Source organism: Rhodamnia argentea, chromosome 11, assembly GCF_020921035.1.
Source record: "Rhodamnia argentea isolate NSW1041297 chromosome 11, ASM2092103v1, whole genome shotgun sequence".
Taxonomy (NCBI): domain Eukaryota; kingdom Viridiplantae; phylum Streptophyta; class Magnoliopsida; order Myrtales; family Myrtaceae; genus Rhodamnia; species Rhodamnia argentea.
The window spans coordinates 15,612,823-15,631,128 of NC_063160.1; the positions used below are offsets into that span (position 1 = coordinate 15,612,823).

The 18,306-nt window shown below is 39.9% G+C and overlaps 3 protein-coding genes across 3 annotated transcripts; all 3 read right to left on the bottom strand.

The window, feature by feature from the left end:
• Positions 1 to 1,624: 1,624 nt before the first annotated feature.
• On the bottom strand, positions 1,625 to 4,558 carry LOC115753451 (GDSL esterase/lipase 7-like). Its single transcript, XM_048273032.1, has 6 exons — positions 4,540 to 4,558; positions 3,362 to 3,646; positions 2,989 to 3,110; positions 2,418 to 2,666; positions 2,041 to 2,293; positions 1,625 to 1,839 (listed from the first exon to the last, which is right to left on the bottom strand). The coding sequence occupies exons 1-6, from the start codon at positions 4,556 to 4,558 to the stop codon at positions 1,625 to 1,627; spliced, it is 1,143 nt and encodes a 380-aa protein (XP_048128989.1).
• A 683-nt stretch (positions 4,559 to 5,241) lies between these two features.
• On the bottom strand, positions 5,242 to 7,250 carry LOC125312939 (GDSL esterase/lipase 7-like). The gene is made up of 5 exons (XM_048273033.1): positions 7,061 to 7,250; positions 6,778 to 6,899; positions 6,050 to 6,298; positions 5,696 to 5,948; positions 5,242 to 5,456 (listed from the first exon to the last, which is right to left on the bottom strand). The coding sequence occupies exons 1-5, from the start codon at positions 7,248 to 7,250 to the stop codon at positions 5,242 to 5,244; spliced, it is 1,029 nt and encodes a 342-aa protein (XP_048128990.1).
• A 2,597-nt stretch (positions 7,251 to 9,847) lies between these two features.
• Positions 9,848 to 11,852, bottom strand: LOC125312940 (GDSL esterase/lipase 7-like). The gene is made up of 6 exons (XM_048273034.1): positions 11,847 to 11,852; positions 11,333 to 11,696; positions 11,044 to 11,165; positions 10,671 to 10,919; positions 10,300 to 10,552; positions 9,848 to 10,062 (listed from the first exon to the last, which is right to left on the bottom strand). The coding sequence occupies exons 1-6, from the start codon at positions 11,850 to 11,852 to the stop codon at positions 9,848 to 9,850; spliced, it is 1,209 nt and encodes a 402-aa protein (XP_048128991.1).
• Positions 11,853 to 18,306: the final 6,454 nt, after the last annotated feature.

The window sequence follows — 18,306 nt, forward strand, 5'->3', positions numbered from 1 at the left end:
ATTTCAATATTTTATCAATTACGACCTAACTAATGAGGTGAAAGGCATATCTCATGGATTTGAAATTTATGTTATCTAATTTTTTGTTTCGTCACAATGTAAATAGCAAATATTTTAAAAGGGCACATCGTTCCTGCTAACTTTATGATAAACCGATCGTCTAATTGAACATATGAATATTTTTTCCATCATTGCATAATTAGACAAGACGATTTCACCGTTTCATTTCTCAATGGTATATTTTTTTAGGTAGATAAATTCATATAAGATTCGAAATGTTGTCATGCAAATAAGAGTAGAAAAGTTAATACAGAAATTGGCAATTTGCAAATTATGAAAAAATGTTGATAAGTTACCAACAAGCTATCTGCCAAAAAACCACCAACTATTTTTTATTAACATTTTTTCACACTTACAAAAATTTTCAAAAAAAATAACTGCACCAAAAATATTCGCTAATTTCAGACACAGATCGATAAAATTAGCACAAGATTATCACCTAACCATAAACCCTGATCCTGACCGCATTCCTCGGGCTATGATTGAATGGTAACTTGGGACATGAATGCCAGGCGCAAAGACTACGAAATTTTCATGATACAAGCTAAAAACATGTTTATGCTATTGGCAATTATCGTCCATCGAACGATGTGACATGACATTTTGAAACTGAGAAAAGGAAGAGAAAAATGGTAACTTCCGGGCCGAGGATATCGATTCGATGGAAACACAGTTGGGTCAGTTCCATGGCTCCCGTCGGTCAGGTCGTCTACCAATATCTGAGCAAGGTATTTCTAATCAAGAAGTGAGTTGTCATCTCCTGTAATAAGCACTTTAAAAGAGGATCCGATACTTCTATGACATTCCACATAAAGCTCGAATTATTCTTATCGAAATCGACCTGTCAACCCAACCTAGCAAGTACGATAGGAATGAAGTGATCCCAGATAGCCTCAAAAAATATGATAGAGCTCGAATTATTCTTTGTTCTTTGTCATTCGAACAGAGAATCATTCCGGGCGCAAGAACTTTCTTTAGTAGCTTGGACCTTTGACTTTCGAGAAACAATTGTCAATTTCCTTTTTCAAGAAGATGACAACGCTCTTTATTTATTCTTCTTCTTTATTACAACTTGCTATTATTTCGAAAGTGATGGGGTACGAACGTCCTAGAAGTTTACAAAATACTCAAGAAAGCCAACAAAGCAATCTCATCAGGTTGGCTTGATGGGAATTCGAGCCAAGACGATTTCACTGTTTTATTCCTCAAAAACAGGTTTTTTTAGGTAGATAAATTCACAAAAGATATGAAGTTGTTAAATTATGTAAATAAAAGTACGAAAGTTAGCATAAAAACTGGTAATTTCCGATCTATTTAATGCTGGAGCCCAATCCTCGGAACATATTACAGCCTCAAGTGGCGAAGAGCTGACGTGGAGGTGCAAACCTTCTCGGAACTAGCTGTAAGAGTGGGAATACAAGACAATTTGCGTGGAAGTACTCATATGGGGAGCAAATTATTGTGTTTCTGCAAACTGCATGGAGCAATAACAGTCTTTTACATTATGCCAGAGACGACCTCTGATTGACAATGATGACCTGAGACCAATATTCAAATGAGATGTTCATATCTGCACCAGATCTTGTATGCTGACCGGAGAACAGAAGTTTGTGTCGCTGAAACACCGAGAAGCTATGATCGAAGAAACCGCATCAGTCGGATGATATCCATCCCAAAAGAAGCGTTTATCAGCATCAGGGCACGGGATCAGCAACGGAATGCACGGCAAAGTTCCGTTCCACCACGTCGTGCAACAAGGGTTTCTCGAGTCCGTCAAGCCTGTTTCAACAGGATAAGAATATTTTAGCAGCCATTAGATCCAAAATTGGTGTCATGTGATCCACTGGCTACAATGGATCTGATCCCGTGAACTTAATCATGGTCAGGAATGGCTGAAGGTAATTCTAGTCCACGCCTCTAAAAATACTGAATCAATTGATCGAGTAAGCATTCCAAGATTCACATGAGTTGAGTCCGTACCGTATCTGGAGGGATTGATTACTGCATCATAGCCAAGCCCATTCGCTCGACCAAGAACGAACATTGATCCCACGAGACTGGATGTCATGTTGTCTAGCATCAGTTGAAGCATCTGATTGAAGTAGGACACTAGCAAGTTAGGTCCTCTGTCACATACTCCATCGTGGTTTGGTTTCCTCGCGATCGTCGGGATGCAACCAATCGGGCCAATCTCAAAGACAACAAACTTTCTCGCTCCCACGTTATATAATCTCTGCAATAATATTGCCCAGTATCTGCTCAGACTCATTGTCAACCTGAGCAGTACTAAGATATAGGAACACGTTTTCCTTGAAATTGAGTTATGAAATCAGCATACTGGTAGAATGAAGGAGTACCTCCAGGCGCCGAGAGAGTGAAGCCACAAGGAGCTGCGCGAATGGCTGAGGCTTGTAGGTTTTGCTCGTGTTGTAGAGCACTGGATTGAGGTAGTTGCTGAGGTAGTCGTTGCTGCCAATCGAGAAGGCGAAGATCGACTTGGTCAAGTTGCCGAAGAACTCATCGGAGCTCTTGAAGAGTCTTGGTAAATCATTGGCCGCATAACTCTCGAACAACCTCACTTGGTCACCCAAGTTAAGACATTTTCCCTGCAAGAACAGTTCCCATAACATCATGCGTTTCCAAAGTTTAAGTCGTGCCGGTCTCGCAAGGACATTTCCTATTCCTTTTTTGTCAGGAAAATTACCAAAAAAGTACTAAATCTATTATAATTATACCAATAAAGTCCTAAACTTTTTTTTTGGTTGATTCATTCATAAACCTTTTGCAATTATGCCAATTCAGCATATCCAACCAATTTTGCCTGGCCAACACTGGACACCGGTCGTCCGACAACAAAATATTTTAATTTCTTTTTCTACAGAAAATGAGCAATGAAAAATGAAGAGGAGGATGGTCATGAGCTCATACCGAGAAGCTTCCTGTTTCAGGGAGAATGCCACATCCCCCGGACGCAAAGTTCAGGCCGGTGATCACTCCTGATGTCCTAAAACTCAGGTATGGTGGAGGATAAGGCAGCCCCAGAAATCCAGCTGATAAATCAAGACAAAATAATTAGAGAATGTTGAAAATAGGGGAGGAAAAGGCAGATCAAACCAATTCCGAGCAACCAAATATTGGTACGATGATGTTTGATTCGTAAGAAGAGAATAAAATTGGCAGTCGGAATCATAATAACATCATTTCCTTTTGCTATAGAGATAAAACCTAGCCATAACATCGCCATCCTGCCGGCAATCCCTAAATAAAGCTGAAAATCGAAGGGTTAGATCTCGACATATACCGAGGAAATCGGCGACGGTCCTTCCGTTGGTGAACCGTCCGGTGGCGCCTCTCGGGAAATCATGGCCGTAAGGGAGGTAATTGGCCTTGGCGAGGGTGGGAAGCAGGTTGTTGTTGCCGCTGTCAAACAGTGAGTCGCCGAACAAGTACAAGGCCGGTGCAAGCGGCGAGCACGCTACTTGTGTTTGCAATCTAATCACCGCAAGCAAAAACGCGCAAAATTTAGAGACCATCCCTGAGCGATTCCTCATGGCCCCGACCGTGAAATGGATCGCCACTTTGTTGTCTGATGAAACGGAGAAAAAGAAGGAAAGTTCAAAACCTAGAGAACCGTTAAGGTGGTGACCAAAGTGGGTCTTTAAGGACTTGGGCGCATGAAAGTGATGATCACATAACGTATACTTAGTTTATGTATATATACATGTTGTTGACCCTAAAAAATAATTCAAGTCCTTTTGACCCTAAAAAATAATTCCAGTCCTTTTAAATCGATGTGATGCTTGTATTGAGTGTCGACAGAATGAACAATCGGTAAGTACAGTCGCAAATCGGTAAACTACCGACACAAGATCGGCGTTTTTGTTACGGACGAAATTAGCAGTGAGTGATGATCGATATGGAGATGGTTATAATCAGTAAGTACAGTCGCAAATCTGTAAAGTACCGATGCAAGATTGGCGTTTTGTTACGGACGAGATCAGTGGTGAGTGATGATCGACCAAGACGGTTATTGAGATACGATCGTGAGTGCTCGATTATACCATAAAAGATGGAAATTAAGACCATACTAAGAATATTTGATTGATGGCTGAGCTGGAGGATATTAGGGGATCGTGACTGTTTATGGATAAGGACGTGCTGCCGAGCCAAGAATTTTGGGAATAGATGGGATTTGTGATTCAAAAAGATGACCGTGTATGACGGTTATATTTTGTATAAGGCTATACGAAGCCAAGATCTCCGCAATTAATGAATACTTACGTAATTTCGTAATTTTTTTTACCTTTATTTAGAGTTAGTGATCCTTGTTAGGCAAATTGTTTTCTGTCTGAAATGTCACAGAAAAGTTAGAGATCCAATCTTTGGTGAAAGATGTTTTATTGACGATACAATTTCGGCAGAGAATGAAAACACATACATATTTATATATTTATGTATGCATGTATGTATATATCAGACGTGAATCCCACAAGCTCATGTCTTTATTACTTTGGTCCTGATGAGTTGTCCAATTATTTTGTAAATAGCAAATATTTTAGAAGGGCGCATCGGTGCCGCTAACTTTATGATAAATCAATCGTCTAATTGAACATGTGATTATTTTTGCCATCATTGCATAATTAGATAAAGACGATTTCACTGTTTCATTTCTCAATAGTATAATTTTTTAGGTAGATAAATTCTTGTAAGATTCGAAATGTTGTCATGCAATAAAAGTAGAAAAGTTAATTAATACAGATTGGTAATTTGCAAAGTATGAAAAAACCTTGATAAGTTACCAACAAGTTATCTGTCGAAAAATCACCAACCTGCAAAAAAAATCACCAACTAAGTTTTTATTAACAATTTTTCAGACTTACAATTATTAAAAAAAAAATTAACAGCACCAAACATATTCTCTAGTTTCAGGCACAGAACGATAAAATTCCGTAGGCAGACGACGTGTACAAAAATTATACTGTCCACTTAGAAAAGCATCTGAAAATTTCACTTGTAAGAAATTTGAGCGGAAGTATACATATGGGGGGGCACAATATTGTACGTTCGCCAACTACATACAACATTTGCACTGTCCTTTACATTATTCCAGAGACTATCTCTGATTAGTAATGATGACCCAACATAATAAGCAGCCTTAGATAGGACTAATCAAAGAGATGTTCATATCTTCACCAGGTCTTGTATGCTGACTGGAGAACAAATGTTTGTGTCGTTGAAACACCGGGAAGCTATGATCGAGGACACCACGTCCGTCGGATGATATCCATCCCAAAAAAAGTGTTTATTGACATCAGGGCATGGGGTCAGCGCCGGAATGCACGTCAAAGTTCCATTTCCCCACGTTGTGCAGCAAGGGTTTCTCGAGTCCGTCAAGCCTGTTTTGACGCGGCAAAATCTTTTTTAGCAGGAATCAGATCTGTGCGCGGATCGGATCCAAAGGCAGCCATTGGATCCACAATTGGTGCCGTGGGATCAGATGGTTATCATGGATATGATTCCGTGAAACTTAATCATGGTAAGGAATAGTTGAATGAAATTTTAGTCCGAGCCTCTAAAGATCACGGATCAATCGATCAAGTAAGCCTTTCTCGATTCACATGAGTTGAGCTCGTACCGTATTTGGAGGGATTGGTTACTGCATCATAGCCAAGCCCATTCCCTCGACCGAGAACGAACATTGATCCTGCGAGACTGGATGTCATGTTGTCTAGCATCGGTTGGAGCATCTCATTGAAGTAGGAAACTAGCAAGTTCGGTCCTCCGTCACATATTCCGTCGTGGTTCGATTGCTTCGCCACTGATGGGATGCAACCGATCGGGCCAATCTCATTGACAACAAACTTTCTCGCTCCCACATCATATAATCTCTGCAATAATATGGCCCAATATCTGCTGAGACTCATTCTCAACCTGAGGAGTACTCAGACGCATGTGTACGTTTTGCTGGTTATTGGGAATCAGGGAGTACCTCAAGATGCTGAGAAAGCAAAGCAACGAGGAGCTTCGCGAACGGCCGAGGCTCGTAGGTTTTGCTCGTGCTGTAGAGTGTTGGATTCAGGTAGTTGCTGAGGTAGTCGTTGCTGCCGATCCAGAAGGTGAAGATCGACTTGGCCAAATAGCCGGAGAACTCATCGGAACTCTTGAAGAGTCTCGGTAAGTCATTGGCAGCATAACTCTCAAAAAAACTTACTTGGTCATCCAGACTAAGACATTTGCCCTGAAAAAACAGTTCTCATTTGCAATCCGAATGTTACAATGCTTGCTTTCTCAAGTAGCTCTTCACATATCAAATGCAATCCAGCAAGGGCTGGCCTCAGCTAGGTGAAGCCTGGCGAGGCCGCCTGGCCTGGGTGCGGGTTAGCCTCGCTAGATTTGACAAGAGGGGCCTCACCATCGCTCACCCTCGCCCAAGCGTGGCCCGGTGAGGCCATCCCTCGCCGGGCACCCACCGGCCATGGCAAAAAGAGAAAGGCAAGAAAAGAAAGAAAAAAATAAACAAAAATTAGAAAAAAAAAAAGTTCACATAATAATTTCAAAAGGTTTAGGATTAATTTTGCATAATTAAAAGGTTTAGGACTAAATTAGTATTAATGCAATAGGTTTAGGACTTTTTGGATAAAATGAACCCGTATTGAATAAAAAAAATAAAGAGCAAAATAGCAATCAGAAATGGAGTGGACGGCAATGAGCTCATACCAAGTAGCTTCCTGTTTCAGGGAGAATGCCACATGCCCCGGACGCGAAATTCAGTCCGGTGATCACTCCTGATGTCTTAAAACTAAGGTATGGCGGTGGATAAGGCAGCCCCAGAAATTCAGCTAAAAAACCAATAAAAATCCATGAGAAAATGCTGTTAAAAAACAAGTAAGAAAAAGCAAACAAAAGCAATTCTGAACTATTAATATAATTACGATGATGTTTGAATTGAAAGAAGAGAATTTGATAGCCTAGAATCGAAGCGTTAGACATCGATGTATACCGAGGACGTCGGCGACTGTCCTCCCGTTGGTGAACCTTCCGGTGGCGCCTCTCGGGAAATTGTCGCCGTAAGGGAGGTAATTGACCTTGGTGAGGGTGGGCAGTAGGTTGTTGTTGCCACTGTCCAACAACGAATCGCCGAAAGCATATAGTGCCGGTGCGAGCGGCGGCAACGAGCACACTGCTCGCATTTGAAATCGAATCACCGCGAGCAAAAACGCACAAAATTTAAAAACCATCCATCCGTGATTTCTCATGATCCGGACCACCGAATATGTTATAACGTTGTCTTGGTTTCAAAACCGAGAAACTGTTGAAGGTTGAGGACTTGATCTCCAGGAAAGTGATGACCTTATAATTTATACTTAGCTTGCGGCTTGTCCGAGAGTTTTGTTTCTGTATAATATGGCCATGAACTGAGAACTAACAGAAATAAATTACCCACATGAATCACACGTTCACATTCTTTATAACTTTCGTCCTGATGAGTTGTCCGATTAGTACAAGATTATGATTGACTTGTAACTTGGTGTGCACACATATGTATGCCAGCCACGAAGATTTGATATAGCTAAGATTTGTGTAATTGTTTAATTATTATCTGCCATGTGATGGTGCAAATGCGCTATGCGGAGAGAATGCCACGAATGATCCCCGAACTTCAACCTAGAGGTGTCAAACTAATAGGTCGGGTTGGGTTTGGGTCAGATCGAATATGATCCGACCCATATTGATCCACTTAACCCGTTTTAACCTATTTTCATGTAGTACAAATTTAACGACCCATATCCGACCCAACTCATATCTAATCCAAACCCGACCCGCATTACTTAAGCACTTTTATATTTAACCAAATCATAAAATATCTGTTCCTTATAATTTGTTAAGAAAAATGATATTGCTAAAACACTTTCATGCAATACAAATTATTTTTTTTAATCTTTTTTAAAAAATTATTTTTTATTTTATTTTATTGTCTATTTTCTTTTCCTTTTTTTCTAGCCGCAACGGGCGACAGTCGACGGCGGGAGCCGGCAGATGGCGGCGGTGGACGACGAGGGAAGGTGGTTGCGAAGAATTAGCAAAATATAATTTGCTATCCCCACTGCTCGAAGCCACAATTCTTCCCTCTCGAACTGACATCCCCATGAATTTGCAAATTATATTTTCTTTGCCAGTAAAATCACCGATCTTGGTCGATCCCCATCGTCACATTGAGCCTGAACTAGACGGAGAAAAAGAGCGAGCTTGTTCTGGGGCTGTCCACCCACACGACACTTACAGAAAATGCACGCCATGACAGATTCCGAAGTCACCGGCATCTCCCCCTCCGTCGCCCCACCCGATCCCCGCGCCAACCCGATCCTGCACCAACTCGTCTACTATGTCCAGAGCTGGTCCCGTGGCTCCCACGATGGCAAGAAGACCGCGACGTCATTCCACTCCACACCGACGCTCAGCCCCAGGGCGTGCCCGCCCCACTCCCACTCCCGCGTCGGCCGCCACTCCCGTCAATCCTTGCCTAGCCAGTTCTCCAAGTCCCTGAAGCCCGAATCACGCAAGATCTCCCCGAACGAAGGCTCCTGCAGTCGGCAGCAAACAGCGGCGGCTGACGACATTCTACTTCTTCGAACAGTTTTTGTAATTTATAGATTTCTTTTTAATTTTTCTAATAAAATAAAAACAAAATTATAAAATATAAACTAATAGATTTTATAAGTGAATTGTAAGTTGGATTTGTCTAGCTAAATGGGTTGTAAACAGGTTCAAAGAAAAATTCATTTACAACCCGCATATAGTTAGGTTTCAAATTCAAACCAAATCGCCAAGCCATCTTCATAAGCTCACGTGTTGACTTAGTCCGAACCACAGTGTTAAATTATGAGTCACTCTTCTCTTATGGTGTTGTTTAAAGTGGACGAAATCTCTCTCTTAGTCCGATTTGGTGCGGGTCGAATCGAATCGTACCGATTATTAGGGTTTGGTTCAATTCTATTTCGATACGTAAAACCGCTTTGTTTTGGCTCTATTTTGGTCGAACCGTACTTACGCGATTTCAGCTTGGTTTGACCTTCCAACTACATTGTGCTTATTTTCGGCTCTCGCGATTTTCAAATCGTCATGCATGAGTGAATTCACCAACATTTCTGTCTTGGCATTTGATGGATGCTTTGTTAAGGTCACCAATTGTGAGGAACCCAATTCCTCATAGTAGAATCAAACCAGTCATTAGTCTTCTTGCTTCTGCCATAGAGACATTTCGATCAAAATTAAGAAAACACAGTCCCTAAACCCATGATACATGTTCAGTTTAATTCTTGAATTATAAGAAAATGTTCATTATTATCCCCGAACTTGAATTAATGGAAGGATAACATTGCACATTTTCATATAGTTCAGAAATTAAGCTGAACATGTACCAAAATTTATGAATCATGTTGAACAAATCGAAAGTTTAGGGACCGTATTGTACATTGGACTATAATTATTATGATGGGAACGTTGATAAGCTATGTAAATAAGAGTAGGAAAGTAAATATAAAGCTTGGTAATTTGCAAACTATAAAGGACGCGTTCATAAGTTACCAACAAATTTTCTGAAATTTTTTTTTTTTTCACCAAGCATTTTTTTTACTGACAGTTTTTCACACCTACAATAGTTTAAAAATTTGCAATAGAACAATTACACTGTCCTTTACATTATGCTAGTTGCTAGAGACGGCCTCTGATTAATGATGATGGCCCAAGACAATAAGCAGCCTTCGATAGGACTAATCAAACGAGATGTTCACATCTGCACGAGATCTTGTACGCTGATTGGAGAACAAACGTTTGTGTCGTTGAAACACCGCGAAGCTAAGATCGACGACGCCACATCGGTCGGATGATATCCGTCCCAAAAGAAGTGTTTACCGGCGTCAGGGCATGGGGTCAGGAATGGAATGCACGACAAAGTTCCATTCCCCCACGTTTTGCAACAAGGATTTTTCGAGTCCGTCAAGCCTATTTCAACACGGTAAAGATATTTTAGCAGGACTCGGGTCCATGCGCCGATCGGATCCAAAAGCGGTCATCGGATCCAGAATTGGTGTCACGTGGTGCGATGGTTACGATGGATCCGAGCCCATGAACTTAATCGTGGTAAGGAATGGCTGAATGTATTTTAGTCCAAGCCTCTAGAAATCATTAATCAATTGATCGAGTAAAGCCTTTCCCAATTGATATGAGTTGAGTCCATACCGTATTCCGAGGGATTGATTACCGCGTCATAGCAAAGCCCATTCACTCTACCGAGAACGAACATTGAACCCGCAAGACTGGATGTCATGTTCTCTAGCACCGGTTGAAGCATCTGATTGAAGTAGGAAACTAGCAAATTTTGTCCTCCGTCGCATACTCCGCCGTCCTTCGATTTCTTCGCGCTCGTCGGCATGCAACCGATGGGGCCAATCTCAAAGACAACAAACTTTCTCGCTCCCACATTATATAATCTCTGCAATAATTTTTCCCAATTTGTGCTGAGACTCGATTCTTAACCTGAGATGTACCTAGACGAGTTTCCTGGATATTTTCTATCATGAAATCAGCAAGTTGGTAGAATCACGGAGTACCTCTAGATGCTGAGAAAGCCCGGCAACGAGGAGCTTCGCGAATGGCGGAGGCTCGTAGGTTTTGCTGGTGCTGTAGAGCACTGGATTGAGGTAGTTCTCGAGGTAGTCGTCGCTGCCGATCGCGAAGGCGAGGATGGACTTGGCCAAATTGGCGGAGACCTCGTCGGAGCTCTTGAGGAGTCTTGGTAAATCATTAACGGCATGACTCTCAAACAACCTCACTTGGTCACCCAAGTTAAGACATTTTCCCTGCAAAAACAGTTACCACGTCATGAGTTTCCAAAGTTCTAATTCAAGCCGGTCTCACAAATACATTTTCTATTTCTTTTTTCGTAATGTCCACGCGAAATTTATGATGTTCATGAGCTCATACCGAGTAGCTTCCTGTTTCAGGGAGAATGCCACATGCCCCGGACGCGAAATTCAGTCCGGTGACCACTCCTGATGTCCTAAAACTCAGGTATGGTGGTGGATAAGGCAGCCCCATAAATTCGGCTAGCAAATCAAGAAAAAATAATGAGAAAATGTTGTTAAAAAACAAGTGAAATAAAAAAGAGAGCAAATGAAAGTAATTCGGAGCTATTACTATAGTTGCGATGATGTTTGATTCGTGAGAAGAGATTTTGAAACCGAGAATCGAGGCGTTAGATATCGATACATACCGAGGAAGTCGGCAACGGTCCTCCCATTGGTGAACCGCCCGGTGGCACCTCTCGGGAAATCGTGGCCGTAAGGGAGGTAATTGACTTTGGAGAGGGTGGGCAGCAGGTTGTTGTTGCCGCTGTCGAACAGCGAATCGCCAAACACATACAGCGCTGGTGCGAGTGGCGGTGGCGAGGACGACGAGCACGCTGCTCGCATTTGAAATCGAATCACCATGAGCAAGAACGCACAAAATTTAGAAATCATCCTCCTGTCATTTCTCATGGTCCCGACCTCGAAATCGATTACAACGCTGCCGTTTGATCGGACAGGAGGAAGGAGAAGAAGGAGGAGGAGGAGGGGGCAAAGTTCAAAACCGGGAAACTGTTAAGGTTGAGGACTGGATCTACGTGAAAGTGATGTCCTCATGATGAGTACGTAGCTTTTGTGTGAGTGTGTTTTTATATAACTTGTGCGAGAATTTTGCTTCTACGTAATATGGCCATGAACTGAGCACTAACATAAATGAATTACACGCATGAACCTCACATTCCCATTCTTTATTACTTTGGTCCTGATGAGTTGTCCAATTACTACACGATTACAATTGACTTGTGACTTGGTGTGTGTTGCGCGTCGAGATCCTTCAACAGGGCCTTCGTGGTTATGGATTCTTGGCTCAAAATGACTAAAGCCCAAAATGGGTTGCTAACGCGAGAATCTTTTATCGAACTTAATCCGTTCGTTTTCCGAAAAGGGGTTCTGGATCAGTTTTGGACAGAGAGTATCAAATGCAGTAGATGTCTTTATTAACACAAAAGGTGTGTGACGGACTCTCAATAACTTTGACAGCCCAACACGTGCAATAGTCGAGGTGTGTAGCAAGCTTCGATACAACTCTGGAATTAAATTGACAGGGCCGGACAGAAATGTAGGACACAATGCTAGAATTCAATCAACAAGACTGGACGGGGAATTATATGACACAATACCATAATTGAATCGATGCTCTTGGACAAGATGGACGAAGGGTACAACACCGGAATTAAATCAACGGTATCGAACCTAGTGAGCGGACGTCGGAATCTAATCAACGACACCTAACTCTGGATATGAAACTCGCCGGAATTGAATCGACGACGGGAATCTGGAAAACTACGGCTAGGCTAGGCTAAAGGCTAAGAGCTAGTTGAAAAGATAAGTGTTTTGTGTTTGTTGTCTTTGTGTCTTGCTATTCGGGGGCATTTATAGGCAGACCTTTTGATAACTGTCGAGCGGTTTCTTCCTTTGGCCCCACGTTCTATCCTTTTCCATAAGCCACGTGGATAACTCTTTCGACGGTTTCTTAGTCTTCGCGCCTTTTCTTTTTACCTCGTGGGGATTACCTCCAATCTTTTAGTAACCGCTCTGATCGTGGCTTTTCTCCGGGTGCTTTTCTGGAAGGAAATGGCGCTAGAATTTACCCCGACACGTGGCACATGTTTGATCGTTACGTACCTTCCCTCGGTGTTCTTTTCTGTAGCCGATTGTCGCCCTCTCACGTACTTGTCACGAGCCTTCTTGGATTATTTTTAAGTGTCAACAGTGTGCACACATTTGAATGCCAGCCACGAAGATCAGATATAGCTAAGATTTGTGCAAGTTTTTTTTAATGATTGTTTGTCACAGTGATAGTGCAAAAGCTCTATGTAAGTCACCAAGATGTGATGAACAATACATTGAAACCAGCAAAAAAAAATTGAACTTCCGCGTGGAAGATCTTCGTTCGACGAAAACAAGGTTGGAGCAATTTAGTGGCTCACGCTTGTCGACTGCCAATATATGGTTGACGAAACTATTTTTAGAAGACGTATCTGCTATATGTTTCTAATTTTGAGATGTTTGTATCTCATATATGAGTTGTCATTTTCCATGATACTTGCATAAATTTTCTTTTTATGGAAGAAGTTTCGATACATTTGTCGGGACGCACGATTTGAGAAAAGCTTTACTCATATTCACTTTGAAATTTGAAAAGAAAAATGGAAAGCGACGGTCGCTTTTTAATCGATGTTATATTATCATAAGATGCTCTCGAATCGCACCCATGCAAAACGTTCTTTTTTTTGCCAATCCTATGTAACTACAACACAAATCAAAACGACTTGTCGAGCCCAAACCATAAATGGAACTACAACACAAATCAAAACGACCTGTCGAGCCCAAACTATAAATGGAACATTTAACAACAAATGCGGGGAGCTCATTATATCGCCTAGAGAGGACAATGTCTTTTAGTTGCCCAGAAGGGATAACTGCTACGCTCGATCCTCCTCACCTGTTTTTTTTTTTTTTTTCCCTTCTTCCTTTTGCCATAAAAAGATCCTTGTGACATTTTTTATGTGCTTTAACTCAAGATTTGGAGGATATTTTCCAAAAAATAATTGATTAAATCTCTTAAAAAAATTAGCCAACGGAAAATATATATTTTTTTTTTATCGAAGGAAAAGATTTTCATTATCGATAACAATTTATGCCCGACTATTTTTCTGGGTATTCGTGAAAGAGACACAGCCTTAAGAGAGAGAAAAAAGGTGTATAGAGAATGATTAAGCACTTGAATTAGTAGATTCTGTGTTCAAATCACGGCATATGCTACTCATATTAACCTTTCAAATGTCACGCCCGCCGTCCGGTGGACGGCGCCTTGCTCAATACCGAGCGATATCTAGCATTATTTTCGCAGGCATTAGTCGAACTAAAAAGGTTGATACGCCAGCCTTCTAAAAGAAAGTCCTTCAATCCACATCAATTTTATATGGCTTAAATTCTCGAAGAACCCCCCAACAATAAGCTGCGCAATTTTCTTTCTGCATTCTCCTAAACATTAGGGCGCAGCTGCGTATAAAACTACTGAAAAACCCTAAAATATTCTTCCCTCTATCCTCTGGGGCGACGAACCGGATCCCCTAGACAGCTCGACAGAACAGCCCATTGACTCGTTAATTTAGCATATCTCCTGGCAATTAATAGCCAGATACGAACCAATACTTACTTCCTTCCTTTCTTCCTCTTGGAGAACACGATTTGAGGAACAAGAGAGATCCACAATGTCCCGATGTTTCAGCATCTGTCACATGGTCACCAACCTCCAAAGACGTGAAACCCTAAACAAATCAAATAAAAAAAAAATTGCTGCAGGTCAAAAATGATCGAACCACTACTACCTCTACCATTTTCCAATTATTTAACTTGGCCAATACGGATTGTTGAGTAGATTATAGATTAATAGCTTGGTTACCCAATTTTGAACTTGATCTCACTCCATTGACTCAACATCAATGTGCTTCAATTTGATATGTCAACTTCATTAAGTGCATCAACGAGGTACCTCTAGTTTTATTCCATGTAAATGGAGATGACAAAATGGGTCAATAACCCATATTCTAATCCATATTTAAGAGTGTAGTCATAAATGGGTTACTTAACAAATTTTAATAGGTCACTTAACAATTAAATATGTCTTAAATGGGTTTTAAACGAGTCATAAATGACTTAGTTAACTATCTTAAGTGAATAATAAAAATATTTTCTGACTTTTTTTATTATTTGTTGTATTTTTTCTTTATTTCTTTTTTTTTTTCACCAATGACGGCATAGGCTAGTAGATCCTCGCCAAATCGGGCGAGGTTCAGGGGCCTCTCCCGTGGCCTGTGAGGGCTTGCGGTTGGCGAGGGTTGGGCGGCCCTTGCCAGATTTTGAAAAAAAAAGGAAAACGAAAATTTAAAATAAAAAACAAATAAAAATCAATTTTTTATTTTTTAATTATAAATATTGTCCACAATGTTTTAGTAATACAATTTTTTTAATAATTCATAATTTTGCTAAATTTGATTAAATATGGAAGTGCATTAGTAATATGAGTTGAGTTAGGTATGTGTTGAGTCATTATATTTATACTACATGAAAATGGGTCAAAACGGGTTAGTCAATATGGATTGGACCATATTCGACTCAATTAATCAATCCGACCCACCTGTTTGACACCTCTACATGTAAGTTCATCAATTTGATTGTCATTTTTGTTCATGTATTGAGCTGTGATTTGCTCACTCCTATCGTGTATTCATACATCACATGTTCTAAAGGTGCCGGCAAGGAGTCGGAAGGCAACATTCTGTGATGTGGAAATTTCGGTAGTATGTGTGTTTGCAAAACATATGGAGGTATTAGTTGGCTCTTGATGAGTGCTTCGAATGTATTTTATGAATTTTATGAATTTTTGACACAATACATCAATATAAAATATCTAGTATTTTTTCTTCTCTATAAATGAGATTAACAATAATTAGGCTCCGTTTGTTTTGTGAAAAATGAGGTGTTTCTAGAAAAATATTTTCCAAAAAGTTATTGTCCAGGAAATGATAATATCTTTTGGTATTCGGCTGAAACCTAAAAATAAACTGAAAAATATTTTTCGATATTCAGTATGGAAAATAGGATTTGATTTTCATCCATGAACTCCTTTTAATAAATTTTATTTTTATTTTTATTTTTTTATTTTTCAATTTTCAATTTTTATTTTTATGTTTTTAACTTTTCTTTTTCTTTTCCCCTCTTCTGCCGGTCCCCGCAAGTGAGCTTGAGCCTTGCCACAGGCTGGCGAGGCTTGGACTCACTCGCCTACTGTTGATCGCTGGTGACCAACCAAAGAATAAGGAAAAATAAAAAAAAATAAAAATAAAAAGAAGAGAAAAGAGAAAAATTAAATATTAAAAAAATTAATTTTTTTAATGTGTTTATTTCATGAGAGAAAAATATTTTCCTTGACTCATTTATTTTTCATGAATCAAACGTCGAAAAATTCAAAAAATATTTTTTATAATTATTTTTTGCGAAACGAACGAATTATAATCCTGTCCACTTTTATCTTTATTTTATTTTGAAATTAACTTGATATTGCGTGTATTGTAATGCGTCCAACCTCGTCAGAATGGGTTAAAAAAAAAAAAAAAGCAAACAAGAAGGGACAAATGGGAAAATCGCCATGAGAGGGCAAACTTCATCCTCCACAATACCCCACATTTGCACAGTTCAGTCGGGTCCTTCCTTAAATTATTGTACCTCTCATCGCACCATCCAATCAATAAAGGTGAATAGATATTTCCTTACCTAATTACATTTACTCCTTCCTGACAGTCTCTTCCTACTCCCTCCCACACGGCGACTTTCCATTTTTCTAGACTCTTTTGTTCAACTTTCTCGTGAGGCTTGGCTCTATCAAGAACGCCTATTGCTTCCTGGATTATTATCTCGAGAACTAGCCCTAAAATTAGGGTAAACAGGGGGGATTTACCCGTATTGGGCTGATCTTACTGTTGTTTGTTTGGAGGTTTTAATGTTAATCACAAGTTGGCAAGTGTCCATGAACGAATAGAAACTTTGTTGATCTCTTCACAATCTCAATGGGTATATTTGGTATTCTGAGTTATGGGGGCCAATGTCAACTTTTTACCTTCTCGATGACTGCTACTTTTCGTTCAACAGTGCTTTCCTTTTCAATTTAGGGTGAACTTCAATTTGGTTATTTCAATAGTAACGTTTGTTTCTTGGTTGAAAATATGTTAGTATTTAAGGTAAATTTGCGCTGGGCAGTTATTGCGTTCATATCTTGGTTTCGTAATGTTCGAGAAGCCTTTATTGTGGCCATGTTTTCTTTAATGGTTTGCTTTGTACGCAACAAGAGCGCTAAAAGGCTAAAAAGACGCTGTGTATGAATATAAATCTTGATGTAAAATTTCGCTGCCCACGACACCGCATGGGTAAGTGATTAGTTTGATATGGATTCGTTTGCCTAATTGTCTACACTAGTTGATAGTCCGAAATAAAAGAACATAAATTCGACCCGTTTTGAACATAATAGTATTTTGTTTTGGGGGGTTTAAGTATTAAACCTCTAGCACCTCTGTGAGGCTAATGAGATGGGGCTAGCCTCTAGCACATTGTTTCAAAAAAAAAAATTATGATTTTATAATTTTATGCCTTGATTGCATTACAATGAAATGTCTTAAAAGTTTTGGTATAATTTCCTCTTTTATCCAGCAAGAGCCAGTTGAAGCTAAAATGCCCGATTTTCGAAATCAAAACGAGAAAAGTTAATTAACTTTTGCAGCAATATCATTGGGATGAGTCGACTTACATTCAATGAGGGGGAACGAAATTAATCCAAATCATTTCACCATCATAAAGAAATACATCAAGTGCTTAAGTATATGATGAATCTAGCTCAAGGATCAAATCAAGAATAATCGAGCTATACTCATTCATTGGCGATTGGATTTCTGCATTTCACGTGCTAGAGAGAGAGAGATATTTGATAATGGTAAAATAATTGTTACAGAATAAGTATTACTGAATTACAAGTCATTAAATACTTATTTTTGTTAATCAGGCTTTGAGGTTGTGATTTATACCTAATCTGTAACTTAGTTAAAGGTGGTCCTGTTTCATCCGTTTATACGTTTCTTGGCGTTCTGGCCAAAGATCAAAGTGTGCTGTATCCCTTTCTTAATAAAGTGATCTCGAGGCTTTAAAAAAATGCTTTTATTTATTTATTTATCTTTTGCTTTTTTCTAAAAATTCAAAAATAAAAAAATATATATTTCGTACATCGATTTTTGGACTTTAAGAGATTTGAAAAAGTTTGGCTTGTCAATGAGATTAAATTACATTAAGAATAATTTTAAAAAAAATTGGAAAAAGTGAAAATCCTCCCAAAACAAGGTGGCCCAGGAAAATGAAACCTCATTTGTTTTCTCGTTGGTTTTCTATGTGACGATGAAAATTCGTGACCTCCAAAAAGGCGCTGCTGCTTAGAGCTCCAATCGGGAAAAATGCAGGAAGCGGGCATGTCCAAGCGTTTCCAACTCAAACATCACCGTCTGTATTGTCCGAAACATGCCATCCCACGTGTCGTCTCTCTCCCTGTCCCTTCGAGTCCTTGACTTTTCACTCT